The sequence below is a fragment of the Vidua chalybeata genome, chromosome 7, assembly GCF_026979565.1.
Source record: "Vidua chalybeata isolate OUT-0048 chromosome 7, bVidCha1 merged haplotype, whole genome shotgun sequence".
NCBI classification, from domain to species: Eukaryota; Metazoa; Chordata; class Aves; order Passeriformes; family Viduidae; genus Vidua; species Vidua chalybeata.
Window position 1 is genome coordinate 7255134 of NC_071536.1, and position 18972 is coordinate 7274105.

The 18972-nt window shown below is 42.9% G+C and overlaps 1 protein-coding gene across 1 annotated transcript in view; it reads left to right on the plus strand.

The window, feature by feature from the left end:
• The first annotated feature begins 9388 nt into the window (after positions 1-9388).
• ITGAV (integrin subunit alpha V) overlaps positions 9389-18972 on the plus strand; it is a 45211-nt gene continuing 35627 nt past the window's right edge. The window contains exons 1-2 of the mRNA XM_053947450.1: positions 9389-9577; positions 13489-13616. Of these exons, the coding sequence (XP_053803425.1) occupies positions 9423-9577; positions 13489-13616 (283 nt within the window). The 5' untranslated portion in view covers positions 9389-9422. The remainder of the gene's footprint in view (positions 9578-13488; positions 13617-18972) is intronic.

The following is an 18972-nucleotide window of genomic DNA, read 5'->3' on the forward strand; positions in this document are numbered from 1 at the left end:
CAGTGTTTATATCACCCTGTGTTGCTCCTAACTCACATGAGCACTAGGTGAGAAATGCAGCTGTGGCCTGAGCAAATCTAGAGGGAGCACACTGGTGTAGCACTGCCTTGAAAGCACCTTTGGTACTGGACATGTGTGTGGACAAAGCCAGTTAAAGGTGCTGCAGTAAACCCATGCCTTTGCTTCCTGGTATTTGCTGTTGTGGGAGTAGAATACTGGTTGGTTTTCAGTTTTGGTGTGTATTAAAATCCCATTTCAGTCACACACACAAACTGCATGAACTGCTGAAACTGGCTAGCTTTAAATTCTTTGACGTTCTGGGAGTTTTTAAAAGCCCGTGTGATTAAATTTTATGCTTGCCACTGCTTTGTTACTCACAGCTCCCTACTGTTTTTTGTAATGATCGCTGTTCATTAAGGCCTGCAAAAAAATTTAGAATTAACTGTCAAAACTGACCTTAAATATTACATTATCTATGAGTTGTTTGTAATAGAAGTGTTGCCATTTCTTAATAGAAAGTGCTCCCCCACTGTTTTTATCAAGAGGAGGTTTTATTATTGACAAAACTTTGGACCAAGCAGTGGTACTTACCTTGGCAATTCAGTATTTTCATAATAGATTGTGTTTGTTTAGTGTGTTGGTTACCGAAAGAATGTACACATTCAAATCAGTATGTTTTTATTCATGTTTTCTTTCACGGTTTAGTTGGATGTGGAATAACAGCTGTCAAAAACTGTGTTCTGAATGCTGAATTCAAGACATTCTGGATGCTGATTTCTAATTATTTTGCAATGCTAATGCGCCTTTTAAAAATTACCTGAATGCAGGCTTAATTTTGGTAAGCTTATATATTTTGCAAATAGCATACTTGGAGGTTTCATAGACATCATTTGTTACTCCTATTCCATGTGCTGCTTTGTAATAACTTACTGAAATTGCAGGGTGTTTAAGCAAGTAAACTAATAATCCTTCAAGGTTGGGTCTTTGTTGTCCTCACAGTGAAATTATTACAGCCCTAAGCTGAGAGGAAGGGATTGTTCTCATGTGCCAACATCACATACATATTCACCTGAAGTGTCTCAGGAAAGTGTCTCATTCTGAATAAGAATTGGAACAGAATTGGAAAAATGAGATGTGGGAAGGACAGAGGAGCTGCAAAAATTCATGTGACAGCAGCTGCACTGCATCACACCAAGGGACTGTTTATGACACTCCCAAAACAATTCACTTGAGGATCAAAGAGGTGGGAGAAGAACAGGCCTGTGCACTGCTCAGTAGCACTTCTCTCATGGAGCTTCCAACAATTCCTAATCTGGAACATTTCCTCTGCTAGATGGAGCCTGTGGGGCCTTCCTCTTCAGAGTACATTCTCTCTCTCCCCCTTGAATCCCTCAACTTTCTATCCAGCTTTTGGAAACTCAGGAGTTCCACACCTCTGCTACATCTTGTTTGGAATGTGACTCCTGCTAGCTTGGGTTCTTCCAGGAAGTCATATTATGTGCTTTGCTTTGACTTAAAGCCAAATAGAGAAAGGGGATGTAAAAAGAGAAGCTGATGTATTTCACTTGTGAAGAACATAATGTCTTGATGTACTTCAGTGCTAGAAACAGGTTTTTTTCTAAATTGACATACTTGCTTTTTTGCTATAAATGGGCTTCTAATAAGCAGAATCTTTTGTGAAGCAAATGCTTCATGAATGAAGCATTTGAATGAAGTCTTTGCTTCTGGTTAGGTACCAGTGTATTTTTTGAAGCTGTGATCACCTTAAGTGCTTTTACTGTGGTATGTGCATGTGACCCTTTTCTTTTTCCCCCACACTGGTATTGCAGGCTTAGAAGTGACCTTGGCTTTGCCTGTCACACTTACTTCTTCCTTTCAATGGATGCTCTGTCTTTTTACAGAGAGCAGCTGTTGCTGGTGTTAGCAATAAGGCCAAGATGTTTTATTCATTTATGATGTTAGAGCCTAATATGTGACCACAATAGGCTCCTTCATAGCACGTTATTGAAATGAATGCCAAAAATAATCCGTTCTTTCAATCATAAAACAGCAGCAGCAGCATTTCGTCTGTGTTTGGGGAAAGAAACCTTGGAGGTAATCTCTTTGTCTTGCATTTGTGGTTGAAAATGTAGTGTTGTAATACATTTGGACCTAAATTTGAGCAAGGCTGGCTTAAAACTTAGAGGCATTCCCTGAGTTTACTTCAGAAATGAGACAGACTCCTAAAATAAAGAAAGAAGCCATGGAAAAGAAAGCATCACAGCTTTCCTTTAGAAAAGGAAAAGAGCAGAAGCAATCCTGAAGGAAAGAGATGAGCAAATTCCTATAGAAGGTTCCCAAGGCAAAACGCTGTTCTTTCAATGTACCATCAGGGAAATGTTTTCTATGGAGGCTGCATCCTCGGGCCTGTGCTTGAATGAAACTGTCTATCAGCACATAATATGGATGTAGCACATCTCTTGCAGGAAATCAGCTTATAACTTATATTTCTCAGGCCTCTACAATACATTTTGACAGGATCAGCTGTAAGGGTCTCACTGTTGTGAACTATTTCCTTGAATAAGCACCTGGGAGGTGGCAGAGCTGGACTTTGTCAGCACTATCAGCCCTACACCATGAGCTCTTCAGTCATTTTCTTGTCAATAGAAGTCTGTATTCTGTACATGGCAGTTCCCACACAGTGCCTTCCACACAGAAATACCAAGTTCCAGTTCTGCACAGCAGTTGCTATATGTGAATAATTGCCCATTCTTTCTTTGTATGGGCAGCCAGGACAAGTGGAATGAGGAATCTTCCCCCAAGAGGGCAAAAAGGGAAAAGCTTAAATGTGCTCTTTATTCAGGGCATGGAAGTGTCTGTAGTTTCCACCACTGATAACTGTTGTTCAGCATTAACTTCTGTTTGATAGATGCAAAAATAGTTTTTCCACCAGCAGTGCCCAGCTGGGAGTCTACTGGAGTGACCCCTGGCAATGGCAGGCTGATGGCTTAGAAGCAAGTAGCACAAATTTAAAACAAACCAAACACCCCCACCCCTCACTGCCCTGGCCAAACCCTCTTTTAGAATGGATAGAGGTCTGATTATGTCTTGGTCTATGTTTAGTTTTATTCCTTGAGGGAAGGTTTTGTTATGTTACTCAACAATGGCATGGTCACCAATGTAGCATTTTTATAGATAAGGACATGCTTTGGTTTAATATTAATGCCAGACAGGACAGTATTCCTTGGACACAGTGGATCAAAGTATCATGGCTTCAAGGTGAGGGGGAGTTGGGGTTCTCTGGGGAGAAAGGGGCACTTCTGCTTAGGGAAGAGGGAGGAAGTTTGAACTTTGGGGCATTCTGTAAGATGGTAAGGTGCCTCCTGAAGGCAGGAGGCTGGAGCTGATGGCTGAGCTGGCATTTCAACGTGGAGAATGCCTGGGCTCAAACACTTGAAATGCTTCTTGAGAGACAAGGGGAAGGAAATGTCTCTCTCTCTGTCAGTTCATGTTATTACCATCTTTTAGTGCTTTTGTATTTGAGTAAAAGAATATTCAGAGTATTGAATAGAAAGGAACTCTATTCTTCCACTGCCTTTCAAACCTACTTGCTCTGCATCCTGTTCTTATTTTGTTATCTAAGTCTTCAACATGTTTAAAGTCTAAGCTTGCTACTAAGCACAGAGCGGCCTGAAGAATTATTCCTTCCCTAGGGAATTTGAAAGTTTTAAACTTGTTTTTGTTCCAAATCCTTCCAACAGGAATGTGGAAGCATTACTGTAATACAGGAGCACTGGAGGACAGATGCTTCAAGGCAGATGTGGCATTATGTGCCTGGAATGATCAATTAAAAAGCCAACATGACTGCTCTGTGAGTCTGAGCCTTGTTAGATTCCTTTGAAAATGCATGATGAAAAGCATTGTAGAAAAAAAATCAGAAAGTTAATGGGAAAAAAAATAGAAAAAAACAAGAAAGTTTTGGGGAAAGATTCAAAAGTTGTCACTGAAGCCATCATTTGTACTAAATAGGAGATGATTTGCACTAAAGACAGGGATAACAATATCCCAGGGATACAACAGGAAGCAGTGGTCTCTGGTATTTCTGTATAACCAGAAGCAGACAAGAATGTAAGAAACCTAGGAAATGCCTCTTGTCATCTGGAAATTTTCCATAAATGGACATAAACTAGAAAGTGACCCAGTGCTTATAGAGACTGTGTGAGGGGAAGTGCTCTGTTACTCTTTGTCTCAGCAGAATACTGTTCCACAAGATTTTCTGCCATACATAGGCACTTCCACTTTCTAAATAAAACCTGTGTGCACACTTGCCATGGATGATGGACTCAGCAGAAATGACAGTACTTAAAATAGTATGAAAACAGTGGCAGGAAAAAGAAGAAAAAGGTTCTTAGGAAGGAGATTAGGATATAACTAAGAATAAGATGATGGCAAAATAAATAAACTTCTTTCTCACCTTTGGGGAACTGCATAAAAGCAGCATGTTCTAGAGGGTCTTTGTGAATGTAAAAAGGTAGAGTTAAAATTCATGGAATCCAGCAAGCAATGGACCTTCCTTCCAGGAACAGCAGAAAGAAGTGGAGGACAGAGTGATGAAGAGATGGGAGGGATGATTCTTTGTTTAATCAATGTACTGTTAGCACTCCAGTATTAATTGTGACTGTTGTGTGTTTACAAGCTTTGCTGGATACAGGCAGAAGGGTGGATTAGGAAGAAGTGCAGCTCCAGGTGCAGTTCTGTGTGATGGAATTGACCTGTAAAGGAACAATCACTGCAGGAGTAACTCACATGGGAGCTGGAGCTTTCCATCTCATGGGCTTCACAGCTGCTGTGCCAGGTCAGACATTTCAGTGGGATGGGAGAAGCAGAAGTACAGAACTTTCATACACAACACACATATTTCACATGAGACAAATGCACAGCCTGTTGATTTCAATGTTCCATCTCTTTTCCCACTCCAGGAGCAGAAGGCCAATTCCATCACACTCTCTAGATGAGCAAATTCTCTCCATCTCCTAAAAAGCTTTCCTGAGACCTTTCCCACCAGGAGACCCAAGAGCCCCCTATGTCCATGGCTCTCTCCTGGGAGCTCCATCACTGTGACTATCCAAGAGCACTGCACTCCTCCCGGGGATAGATGTGCTGACTTCCCAGGCTTTTCCTTCTGGGCTGGTGTGTTCCCACACCCTCTTCTTTAACAGAGCAGGGTGGTATTTAGCTTTTTGTCTCTGTAACATCTTCTATATGCAGCATATTATGAAAACATTTTCAGAGAGATGGTGCAGAGAATATTACAGAGCTTGTTGTTTAGGTTTTTTCCTGATTTCTCCCTTATTGCATTATTTCCTGTCAAAGTTTTTTTTTTTTCAGGGGAAAGTACTCTTTAAAAATATTTTTAAAAAATATCTAAGTCTTTGGGGGTGTTACTGAGCAGCATCTGGATCTATTTGTTTGGTAATCTGCTCAAGTGCTTTGTGAAGCAAAAACTGAGTCACATGTGATTTATAATGACCAACTTTGTCAGGCTGAAGAAATATGAATCCTTGGGTAAATCAAGAAGTGCTGTCCCTGAATTTGATGCTGTGAAATCCTAATGTTAAAAAAGGCCTGGTGAGTAATGAGCACTCTATAAAGCACAAAAAGGCTATTGCAGAAAGACTTTGACTAACACTGGAGTAATACAACTGTCACTATTGAGCAAATCAGAAAAAAACCTGGTACAGCTCACTTCCTTTTGATCTGGGAGATCTCAGGCTCCGTGCTAGGAGCTGGTTTAACAAATGTAGCCATACTCTTGTTGTGAAAACATTGCCCCATAGCCCCGGGCTAAGGACAGCTCTTGCTAACAACCAAATGAGATTTGGCTGATGGGAACTGCTCATAGGAGTAATACAGCAAATCAAGCCCAAACATCTCTAGTGGTTTCCTCGTGTTTCACCACTTAATGCTTCCACAGTTTTCAGATGTAATGTTCGATTTTTCCCAATGGATATCAAAGATGATATTAAACAAAATAGAAATAATAACGCACAACCTGACCAAAGCAAACTAATATGTGAAGTCCATCTTTTACTTTGTTTTCTACTGCCTTGTTAGAAACTGAGTTACTTCTTAAAACGTCTTTTCAGAGCAGCTAAGCCTCTTGAAAAGTCCAAATGTCTGGATGGCCCGAGAGCAAAATATTTACTAAAACTCTCACATCAATGAAGGCTTTTCTGGGATACTAATAGTAGTCTTGATGAATAAATGAGTGGTGATCCTTTCTTTGCTCCAGATATTCATTCTGCTGCTACTGTAAAGCACTGAATCCACTTAGAGGCTGAAGTTTATTGCTTACATACAGGACCCCTTGCTGACCTTTTGAAGTAGGACCACAGTGGTTTGCACATTTGCAGTTTCTACTGAATTGTGATACTTTGTCCATTTCTTGCTGCTGCTTTTCATGTCATGAGGTGGAGACTCAAAGGAGAAACATTCTGAAATACCCTGTTACAGGCTGGACACTCAGGAATAGCAAAAAAAAAATATCTGCCTGCCAAAAGTTCTTTGCATCTTGCAAAGTTTTATTCAGCTGCATTAATAGCTTGTTGTCTGAATAAAAACTAACAAGACCACTAACTTGTAAAAGAAATACGAGTTTGATCTGTTGGATAGAGTTGGAGTCTTTAGACTCCATTCAATTCCAAAATAATTGCATTCTGTTTTGAAAATAGACAAAAAGTTTGGTGTCTATGAAGTAATCCAAGTGCTGCCCACTTCTTAGTTGTTGTATTTTCACCACTGGATATCTCAGCCTGAGAACGGAAAGCTACTGGTAACAATATAGAAACACATAATTAACTTGTTTACTTTCTGTAATATGATCTCATTGTCTGTTCCTTATCTATTTGTTAGTCATGCTGAGAACTAAACCAACTAGGAAAGAAAATCACACCCTCACTGGAGGAGTATTTGCTGCTCTACATAAGCAGCAAAGTCTGGATTTGGCTTTCACTCCTCTGTCCAGGATTCTATCAGGCAGGGTACTCGATGCAAGCAATGGAATCAATCACTCACTTTCCATTTACAGTAAGATTGGCTTTGATTAGAAGTGCGTCCCAAGCCTGTACACTTCCTTTTCTTTTCCCACGTGGAGGCTGGGGGCTGTGATGCCATACAGGGAGCTGTGGCTCGGCTCTGGGGCTGTCTAGACTCGTTGACTCCGACTGTGTTGTGAATTAGGGCCAGACAGCAGCGCCGCCGCCGCTTCCGCCTGCAGCCGGTGACTCAGCCCCGGGGAGCGGAGCGGGGTGCCCGGTGCTGAGTCAGGGCAGCGAGGGGAGACCGCACCTTGCGCTGCCCAAAGGGGCACGGAGCAGCGGCCAAAGAACAACCCTCTTGAAGGGAGGAAAGCGTTTGGGATGAGGGATGAGAACCCCTGACTCTGAGTTGCACCTATGGACTGGCTTTGCAATTTCTGACAACAAGAAGTGCTACACAGACAGTCCGTAGGAAAGCCAAAATTGATCATTTGGTTAAAAAAAAAAAAAAAATCTAGCGTCTTAAAGATAACTTATCCTTTACTGCTTGTGTGATGTTGTGAACTTATACAGTCCCTAGGAAGCCAAAATTGATCATTTGGTTAAAAAAATTCTAGTATCTTAAAGATAATTTATCCTTTGCTGCTTGTGTGACGTTGTGAGGTTATGCAATCAAGGAGAGAAAATAAATCCTCCTTTTCCCTAAGTTACTGACTTACTGATCAAAGTACTCATAAACCATTCTTTTAGTTTATTGCCCTATTTACTAATGTTTGGAAACTTATTAACTCATCTGCAGTTTTGCTTTGATCAGGTCTGTAGTGCAAAAGCTCTGAGATAAGTCAGTAATAACAATAAAAGTAATGTGGAGTTTGTCTTTGGTTGGGTGGGGGTTTTTTAATATGTTGAGGGGGCAGCAAACTTAGAAAAATTAGCAACAAGTATCAAGTTCATGTACAGGAACTCCCCTTCTTGATAGAATTTTTTAGGTGACTTCCTGAAGAAATGATAATTAATAGCAAGAACAAGTGAATGGAACAGAGGAGTAGCTGGTAATTCTTTGGGTTTTCCTCTGCTTATTATAGAAATGGTTTTTCTTTTGGGATTCCCATTAGACTAAATAGGTCCCTTGGTAAATATGTATGGGGTATTTTTAACTTTTATTTAAGGCTCAAAACATCGCTATTTGTTCTGTCGCTTTTTATCATGCTCACAGTGAGGAAAACAAAAAGTTTAGACTTTTGGTGGCAATATACTTCAGTCCTGTTACATTGTACAAATTAATATGAATTATTTGCTCTTTGTAGGTGTTCAGTGTGTTTTCTTTTACCTGAGACACTGTGGTACTCAGCAGATGTTGAACTCTCATATCGGCTGAGGAGGGCAAGGCTAGGATGGGTTTGACAGCGGCCTGCAGCTGGCTGAGCCAGGATGATAGTGATAAAGTGTTATTAGTGAGAGATTATACAAGAGCTACAAACTGCAACTGAAGAGATTGGAGCTGCACTGGGTGGTTCTTCCCTAGGTGGGGAGTGCAGGGGTGCAACAGTAACAGAGACCTCTGAAAGGGAGACTTTGCAGGTTCCCTCTTCCCTGCCTTGCACCTGCTGCTGGGCATTCCCGTGGCTGGGGAGATGCTGGGACCCTGGCATTTAAAATTACTTCATTTAATAGCCTACGTGTTTGAAAATGGGGATTTTCCTCCATGGCTGGCTCCACGCTGGCACTCCCTTCACTCTTTGCTTAACAGCTTTCCTGAAAGACTTGCTCAGAAAGGCTTCACCAAACAGACTTGGTAAGACCAGACACGGACATGTGCCCCTCTTCAAATTTCTAGCACTCCTTCATAGGATGGTACAATGGTTTGGGTTGGAAGGGACTTTAAGGACCATCTCGTGCCACCCCCTGCCATGGGCAGGGACACCTTCTACTATCCCAGGTTGCTCCAAGCCCCGTCCAACCTGGCCCTGAACACTTCCAGGGATGGGGCAGCCACAGCTGCTCTGGGCAACCTGTGCCAGGGCTTCACCACGGTCACAAGAAAGCATTTCCTTGACCTTCCTCCAGCCTTCGGCTCGGGCAGAGATAAGAGTGGGATGCCTGGAGCGAGGGCAGCTCCGGGGCCGCGCAGCGCCAGCCCCGGGCGGTGCCGGGCCGTGCCGGGCGCTCCCCGCCCGCTCTCGGCGGAAGAGAGCGGCGGCCCGGGCGCGGAGCGGCCAGGGCCCGCCCCCGGCACCACATGATGCCGCCTCTCCTTCCTGCCGCCCCCGTCCCAGCGAGAAAGGGGAAGTGACTTCGCTCCGCTCCCCGCCCCGCCGCGGGAAACGCGCGGCCCCTCCGCCCCCTCCGCGCGGGGCCGGCGCGTCCCGGCAGAGCCGCGCCCGCGGAGCAGCGCGGGGCCGGGCCATGGCGCGCCTGGGGGTGATGCTGGTCCTGCTGGGCGCCGCGCTGGCCCCGGGCAGCGCCTTCAACCTGGACGTGGAGCGCCCGGCCGTCTACTCGGGCCCGGCGGGCAGCTACTTCGGCTTCGCCGTGGACTTCTTCGCCCCCGACCCGTTCTCGTAAGTGCGCGTCCCGCCCCGCCCCGTCCTGCCCCGCCGAGCCGCTCGCCGGGAGCCCGAGCCGAGAGCGGCGTTGTCCCGGCGCGGGGCGAGAGCCGGGCGGAGGATGGCGAGCTGCCCCCGGTCCCTCAGCAGCCGAGCCGCTGCCGCCGGTCCCGGCCGGGCCGGGGCGGCTCTCGGAGGGGACGCGGCTTCGCTCAGGCCCCGGAGCGGGGATGGAGCCGGCGCCTGTCCCCGGCGGTGCCCAGCAGGGACCGCTCCGCATCCCTGCCCCGCTGGGGCGGCTCTGGCGGCCGAGACGCCCTGGCCGGGGAGCCAAAGCCGGTGCCGAGCGGCCGGCGGCTCCGGTGGGGCATGAACCTCGCGCTGCGGGATTCTCTGCAGAGCCTGGTCTCATACAAATGATGGTGGCGGTAAAAACAGTGTAGAAAGATGTAGTTATGGTATTTTGTTTCCTGAAGTTGTGTCCCGTGGCATTTCAGAAGACCTGCTGTTCTCTCTTTGGGTGCGCTTTGCGGGAGTGCTGTGTTTGAATTGTGGCGAGTCTGTGCGAGTCACCAAGCTGCTGAGGAGCCTAGAGAAGGAAAAGTTCCATATAAGCACCCTCCACGTCTGCTTCCTGAATATGTTCCCGTTTCATGTTAAACATTAGGCAGTGTGTAGTCGCTGTTGCGTTTTAGACCTTTGAATTCTCGTGTCGCTAACTTGCACAGCCTCGGTGTTGCCAGAATGAATCAGGCTCTGGCTCTGAAATGCGGGCTTCAGTAACATCCAGCTTTTGTCACTTTTCTCCCACTCCTCTCCCATCTTAAGGGCTGTAAAATTGGAAAAGTTGCTGGCTTTCATCCTGCTGAAGGGATTTTCTCTCTCTCCCCTTAATCTTTAGCTTGTAAAACTTTATAAGCAAATTGTACAGCTATTGAGCAAGTCTTTCTGTAGTACATCATCTAGCTTTGTTTGCAATTTTTTGTTGCCTGCATATATTAGAAGCCATCCTGTCTTAACTTGCACATGTTGCACCATCCTTCTCTGCTATCTTAATCCTGTAAGTCTTGGTACTAAAAGAAAAAAGCTTCTATTTTTGTCCCACCCTTTATTTTTAAGTCACCATGTGTGGCCGCAGAGTTATCACGAGACTGGTAAATGCATGTAATAAACTTTCTTCCTTGCTTTCTGATAAGGAATTATGTGACACAGCTCTCCATGAAATCACTATTTGGAACCTTTCCATTATTTTTATAAGAACTATTGACCTCAAAGTGCACTGCTATTAAAGAAAACAGTGTGGTTGTCAGGCAGCATGAAAAGCTTCTGTATATTTCAAAGGGAATTCTCACCTCGTGGTTTTTTTTTTTTTTTTTTTTTTTTTTTTTTTTTTTTTTTTTTTGTTTGTTTTTTTTTTTTGTCATCACTAGAAGTTTGTTTGTATCTGCTAAGCTAAACACTTTATTTTACATTAAATTCTTAATTGAACCAAGTAGTTCTGCAGCTTGCACAGGAACAAGCCCTAGTGGTGTTAAATTTTCAGTTTCTGCCTATGGCCACTGATATTTTGTCTCCCGAAATAGCCAGAAATACTTGTATGCAGTGTCCAGGCTTGTGGGATGTCTTGTGGTTTCTGTGCCTTTCTTTTTGCTTTGGTGAGCTTTTATTCATCACCTGTTTTATACATGAGTACCAGAGATTAAGTCAGTTTCGTTGGGCTAAAGCTATTTGGATTGTCTAGCCTGACAACAAAGGCATGCTATTAGTTCCTGAATGCTCAAGCTGCTGTTTCACTGTCTATTTTGACCTGCTGGATGCCAAACCAAAGCGTATTTAGAAGTCCAGGATGAAAGTCCTAATCCAGGAATGGGAGTGATGGTGCTGTGGCAGGGGCTGTGTGCTGCCTGACAGTGGGCACAGCTTTCACAGGAGCACAGCTCCGTAACAGCTGGAACAGGTTTGTCACACACCCTCCCTTAGTCCAGGATGAACCTCCATGGAAGCCCCAGTTTCTTTGTTGGCCGTGGAAAGCCCTGGAAAGGGGCTGTTCCTGTAGGCACACCAAAAGTGCCAGCACACTCCTGGTGTTGCCCCAGTGTTGGGATGGGGTGGGTGGTTCAGGAACGTGATTCAGGAAATTGGCAGTATCAAAGCATAGCTGGTGTATTCCCATGGAAATGCAATTGTCCCTCTATTCCCTCTTTGCCAAAGTATGTGCATTAGAGACTTCTAAGCATTTGGGTAATTTGCATATTATTATAAGAGCTGTGACAAAATCTTCTAGCTTGGTCTCTGATGATGGAAATGCATTTTTTTTTTTTAATTTGAGGAAAAGACCTTTGCGGAGCCACATCATGGTTCCTTTATTTGTAATCTTTTTAATAAACTTCATCACAAATGTTAGCTTAAGAAAAATTTAAAATATATAATTAGAATGGGAATGAATAAATCTTTTAAACAAGTGTTTCATTGGAGGACTTCTCAAAAGTCAGTGGTACAAGAGTAAAATGGGAGGTAAGCTACCACTTGTTTTATCGATTGTAATTATAATAATTGATATGTTTCTTTGCTTGGCATTATAATGTTCATTTTTAAGCATTTCTGTTCTGCCCAGAGAGCTGTTTTTAAGTTGATTAAAGTGTTTCAAAAATCCAGACAGTCTAAGAATGGCAACTAAGAAAAACAAATGGATTGCCAGCTAGCCTGGATTTTCTATCAGGGTCCGTGCCAGGACATTTTTAAGGTTCTGGAAATTCACACAGGTTGAAAACTGGTAGGTCTTCATGCAAACTGAGCTTTGATGAGGTGCTACATGTTTATACCTATCTCTTTACTAAAAGGGAGCCTGGAGATGACTCTGAAAGCCAAAGCAAGTTTGATAAGCCTGGATTTGCCTGCCTGTAGATATTCTCTCCAACCAGTCCTGCAGCTTGTTCAGCTAATCAGTTTCCAAACTAGAGAACTGTAGTGCCTGACAAGACTTGCTCTTGCAAGCTGCATTCCCTCTTAAGCAGTGTAAAGGGAAGCGCCAGAGCAGACTGATTCTGATGAAAGGAAGCACTTGATTTTGTCTTCCAAGCATGACTTCATGCTTCACATTGACTTCCTCAGTCAAGTGCTGATGAGTGAAGTGGGTCTCAGAGGTGCTGGGGCTCCTGGAAGGTCCTGGAAGATGCCAGGAGCCTTGTGCAGTGTTTCTTACTTTGACACTTCTGAATTTTGCCACCTGTGCAGGAACAGTCTCGAGGCAGTTCCCGCTTGGGGCACGCGGAACAAGTGTCTGTCGAAGCAGAGATGCAGAAAAGCACAGCAGATGCTAATAAGAAAATGATGACTGTGCAATGAGTGTGGGTAACGATTCATTAACATGCAGATGTGTGGCTCAGAGTGGCTGGCACTTGGAGATTGTTTTTACAAGAGCACTTGCTCGGGCAGGGCTGACTCATCACGTTCAGTACATGCTGAGCTCCCAGCGCGCTGCTGCTTTGTTTATACATTGTTTCCATTTTTGACTGACTTCCCTGAATTACCCTTACTCACAAAATTAACAGAAATTATGCCACCTGATGGCTTTCGTAAGGTGCAGAAGTACACAATTTCCTGTTCCGCTGTACACGTACATATTTTTGAAAGGAAAAAAGAAGAACATGAAAGGTGTTTCTCTCATTTAAAATATAATCCTAAGGAGGCCTGAATACTTAAAATTTGTAATATCTTTTTTTTTCTCTTATTTTGGTAAATGGGTTTTTTTTTGCATGTTTTTGCATGCAGAAAAGGAAACCTCATATGAATTTCTCTGTAACTGAGAGTAGTTTGAGTTGGATTTAGATTAGAGTAGGCAAGACTTCTGCTTTGTTAACTCTTCAGATGTCATAAAGTTATAACAGCTGTTGAAACCTTTGTTTTGCTTCTTCTTTTTCCTGCAGAACATACCTTCTGGTGGGAGCTCCGAAAGCAAACACTACCCAGCACAACATCGTAGAGGGAGGGCAGGTGCTCAAATGTAACTGGAACTCCAACAGGAACTGCCAGCCCATTGTATTTGATGCCACAGGTAATGTGTGGGTGGCTCACTGTGGGGGAGATGGAATGTCTCTGCTCTGATGCTGCTGTGGGGAAGCAGAAAGGTTTCAGGTCCCCGTGGGATTTTTCCATAGTCAGTGTGAATGTGGTTGGGTTTTGACTGGCAACTAGTCAAGGCTTGCTTGTGCTTTCCTTTTCCTCTCCTCTCTTTTAGAATTCTGTTGTCCCTGCTCTGTGCTAAAAGCCTGAGTGAGCAAACATTATTCTTCTTGTGTTTTAACCTATTTATATTTCTCCTCTGTACTTTCCAGCAATCCTAAAACATTTGGTAACCTAATTCCCAATGAACCCTGAGGGGTTTTCTTCCTATTAAGAATGTGTCATATGAGGAAAGATAGTTTTCACTATCAGCAAAGGTGGTTTAGGCAGAAATACCCAGAAGTTTCATCTGAAACCAGGAATATGTCCTAAAAACTGTGAAAAAAAATGTATTTTTAAAATTTTTCCCCTCAGATATAGCTCCAGAGTGTTTGTGCCTTCTATGATAGCAGCACTCAGGTAATAGGCATTCCTTACCCATTGCCAAAGCACAGGAGAGCTGAGCAGCAGCAGTGTGGACATGAAATATTTCAGTCATTCTTCATGCTCTGGTGCACACAGTGATTTCCACAGGCTGTGGCAGGTCATGAGAATTCACTGCATGTGCTTTTCTGCTCCAGCCACTCGCTGCTGAATCCTGTTTTCCACAGCATGTTTCAGGGCAGCGGAAAAACCTCCCCATGTCATGGGAGGGGATTAGCAAGACCCATGTGGTAAGGCAGAGGAAACACCTGCGCCTTGAAGGTCTGGTTGGTTGTAATTCATTCTTGCCTCTGCCAGTATTTTGACTTGGCAGCCTAGAAGTTGCTAGATTGATGCAGCCTTTTTAAATCGTGTGCAGTAGAGTGGAAGAAGCCCTTCTTCCAATTCCACTGTCAAGGTATGCCACCAACGTTGTTGTTGTTCAGATTTCTGAAGTCTTCATATCTTTTTGTGAAAACCACTATGTCTCCAGTTCCATTGCAAAAAAACACAAGGAAATAAAGTATGCAATGGTACCCACAAACCCCAAGTCATTATCATTCCTTCGCTCATTTATCATTCTCTCATATCATTCTATAGGAACATATCTGTCAGATTACTAAAAATCTCTAATAAGCTGCAAAGTCTGACATTTTTTTCTGCATCATTGTCAAGACAGCAGAACCAGATTATAATAACCATCTTCTTTTTGTTGTTGTTCTCTGGGCTTATTGTTTACTAGAATACAAGTGTACTTTTTGTTAGTTTGGGTGCTTTTAAGAAAGAATCTCCATGTCCCTAGTTAATAATCATCATTAATATCATAGCCAAAAACTTTTGGTGGGGAAAGATGAGCCACATGTGTAGGTTCTAGACACATCTTATAATGGGAATTGCAGTGCATTTATGTGTTTATAACATGAACATTTGCACCATGTGCCAGGTGGAGTTGATAGAGACCACTGGCTGCTTTCCTGCTTGTCTGTGTTTGAGGGACATGCTTCTGGGCAAACAGACAGTGTTTTGCTTGTCATTTGCCTTTAAGGAACAGGCATGTTAATTGCTTGAAATTTAACAGTAAAAATAGCAGGTCATAAGGGCTTAAGAGGATTTCTTTCAGGCAGGCTTTAACTCACTCCAGCTTTGAGGCAATGAATGGGGGAATAATGCATTTGTCAATTATTATCCTGGTGAAAAGGGGCATTGTATTTCAGCTTGATAAAATAATAAATGCCCTGAGACAGAAAAAGAAAATGTCTTTTTCTTTGTGCATAACACAATGCTCGATTCCCTGTGTTCTGGTGACAGAGTCGCTGCCAACACTGTAAGCCCTGCTCCTGCCTGTCCCTGCCTTTTTAGGGAACAGGGCTTAAGGAAAACTCCTGACCCACTTTGGGAGCAGGAAGTGGAAGATCTGACCACTAACTTGTGGTGCTGATGCGAAGGGGCTTTTTGTAGATGACTAAATGCAGCCTCTGCAGGAATCAAGGCTCATCCATCACTGCTTATCATTTGTGCAATACCATCTGTAACTCCAGAGGTGTTGCTTAGCCCTGTGATACTAGGCAGATTTTTTATTCCCTCCCAGATTTACTGGAAAAACCAGGTTCTGCATCATTACTTAGATGTGTTTCTTCAGAGTCATTTTCTAATTGCTTACAGCCAGTGAGAAATCTGACCTGTGAAAATAATGAGAATGCTTGTACTTGTGGCTTTCCTCCGTTTGCCTGATGATGCCAAACTCTGTATGTGGAGTTGGATGCCCCATAATTAACAGGAGTCATGACCCTATTCCTGCTCCTGCTTCCTTCTGCCAGGTAGCACAGCTGGAAATGGGAGAGCAGGCCAAGCAGTGAGTGAGGGCAGGCCAGAGGGAGTGTGGCAAGGGAATGGAGGAAAGAGCAAGCCTTGTTCTGACTGTGTAGGGTTGTGTTTCTCCCTTCATCTTTTATCACAAATAAATATGAGACTAGGGTTTTACAGAGGTCCAGCAAGCAGGGTTTCTTTCTCTAGATGTTGTTCTATTACTCCTACTTAGGACTATTTCTTCTTAAACATTCCTTGTTTTTTATTTAAGTTTTTCTGCAGCTTTATGGGTCCATTTCTCTTCCCTACCCATACAAAAGCCACGCTGAGCTCACTGGTTGGACAGGGCTGGGTTTTACTTTCTAGCTCTTGCTTTTGGCTTTAATATCATATTTGCAGAGCAGCGTGGTCATTTATGTGATCAAATGCCACAGCTCTTCTGTAGCCCAGGAGGGAAGGTACCAGCTGCTGGAAGATAACCTTTGGAAGAGCTGTTCTAGCCCTGAAGTTCACCAGCATTGCTTGCTTAATTGCACTTACCCTCACCCCAGCTGCCCTGGAGGAAGGAGATAAGTCATTGAGCTGATAGTTCCTGTACTACAGAATTTACTACTTTGTGTATTCCTTCCTGTGGGTGACCACTCAGTTCTGTCAGGATGGGAGTTGGGCAGTAGGAGTCCATTTGTGCAATGTCATTTATGTAGCTCTCATGCTGGAATTACATGGTTTTCCCTCTTTTTCATGCCCTTCCCATCAGCCTGTAACATAAAAAACAAAATCAAACAAAAGCAGTTGTTATGATTTTTAAACCTCTGGCTAAAAAAGCAATGTTCTTTCACAGCATATTTTCTAATTTGAAACAGCAGTATATTTCATGGAATCACAGAATGGTCTGGCTTGAAAGGGGCCTTGAAGATGATCTAGTTCCCACCCCCAGCCATGGGTAGGGAGAATTTGTGGAAGGGACTCTCCCCTTCTCCTGGATCTCTCAGCACAGTGGTTATACTCACTGAAAATACACTGGAGAATATTCTGTCTGTGTGTTTCTCTGCACATTACACTAATTGCTTTTGACATTCTGGTATATATGGTGGCTTTGGAAGGCAAAATGTTTATATGGCACATTAACACTTCCCAAATGTAAAGATGCTTCGCTCTGAGGCTTCTCAGCCTCTTAGCAGTGACATCAGTTGGCTTTGATTTAACACAGTTATGACTGTGTGAAAGTGGCATAACAGACGTGTGTGGCAGAGTCTGCCTTGAAGTTCAGGGTGCACATGGCTGTGCTGTGTGTGCTTGTGTCACTGGGCTAGAAATTGAATACTTTTTTTTAAAAAAAAGAATTTCTAATGTAATCAGGCAAGTGTTTCAGGCTGGCTTCTGCTCTTAGGAGCACATCAAGGTAGTAGGTTAAGAGGGACCCAAGCACCCAGAGCAAGCTTCCTAACCTGTACACCTCTGTTGGTCCTATGCAAAACTGAAATATGAAGCAGTGCTGCTGTTACTTTAACAGGTTACCCTGCAAGTCTAGACAGAAACAGGTCTGATTTAAACACTTTTTAAACCCTATTCCTGTTTACCTTGTTAATTCAGCAGTGAACATGCTTCTGGCACAAAACTAAAATTCCTGGTATTGGTTTTCTTCTATATCTTGACTTCTTTCTACAAGTGACAAAGCATGACCGCAATTTCGATTCAATTGCTACGTAAAATACTTGGAATTTTTCCCCTCTGTCCCTGTTAACTTTCAGACTTTCAGAATATATAGGAGGCCCTATTTTTCCAGGACAAGCAGTGAAGGGAAATTTATAGTCTTAAGATAGCATATTCTTCAAAATTTTCATAAACACAAGCAATGATAATAAATCCTTTCCCCTCTGCAAGATGTTTTACATTGCCCATTCAAAATAACCAAAATCACAGGTTGTAGCTCAAGGTAAATATTTATCTTCATTCCTTCTTCTCTGTTCTCCACACTGGATAATGTTGTGACCGAAAAATTAGGTTAATTTTTTGTTTAAATCCATTGAAATAGGGGAATGCTCTGAATTTTGTGAAGAAGAAAGTATCTGGGAAAGCAAATTGTGGAAAAACTGCTTTTACACCTGGCTGAGCCCTTTCTACCAGACTGACCAGAGATGTGGTTCCTCTCTTAAAAAGCTTAACACTTTGCTTTTTCTGCCAGTTGCTTAGCAGCTTTTTCCAGGAAAAACATATTGCTTGTGGGTAAACCGTGAAGAGAATGCACTTAATACAGCAGCCCATTTTCTGTTTCTGATCAGTTCTGAGGCCAGAGTCCAAATCCATTTGTTTTAAAGATGCATCAATCTCCCTCTCCTTTTTCATTGCCACAGCCTTCACAAACTGGCACAGCAAATTTTTCATAGCTAGTACCAGATATAGCCAATAGTGTTTCCATAATCTTCCTCAGGAAGAAGATTCCTGGAAAGTTAAAGGGTATTCCACAAGTTAAATTTATTTTGTGTAGTCATCCATTTTCCGTGTATAAAATGAAACATTTTTTTTTCTGTGCAACAGGAGGATCAAAAGTTCACAACAAAACAGTGAGCAGAGGGGTGGCCAAATGTGCTTTTTAGGAAAATCAACATATCATCTTTGTTTTTACTTCTGTGTTTTACATTTAGGCATACATGGAATGGCAGGGTTCATACACTTAGCTAATTATCTGACATCTAGTACCTCCATTATTTGCTCCTGGAATTTTAGGGGATCATTCTGAGTTTTCATTTCAACAAACAAAAAATTATTCAGAGACCCATGTAACCAGTTGGAGTTAATCAGGCTATACATGTGGCAAATTAATATAAATCAAAAATTTCCTATGTGCTTGTTTTCCAAAGAGAAACAATCTTCATAATTGTTTATATTATTTTCTTTTTCTTATTGGCCTCCTAGCTCATCATCAGTCAAGAATAGTGGGAAATTGTTTGATTTCCCCATGTGTCTATGGCTTTTCATAAAAATTTAATGAAATTATTTTATTACCTGCTGCTTTTTAA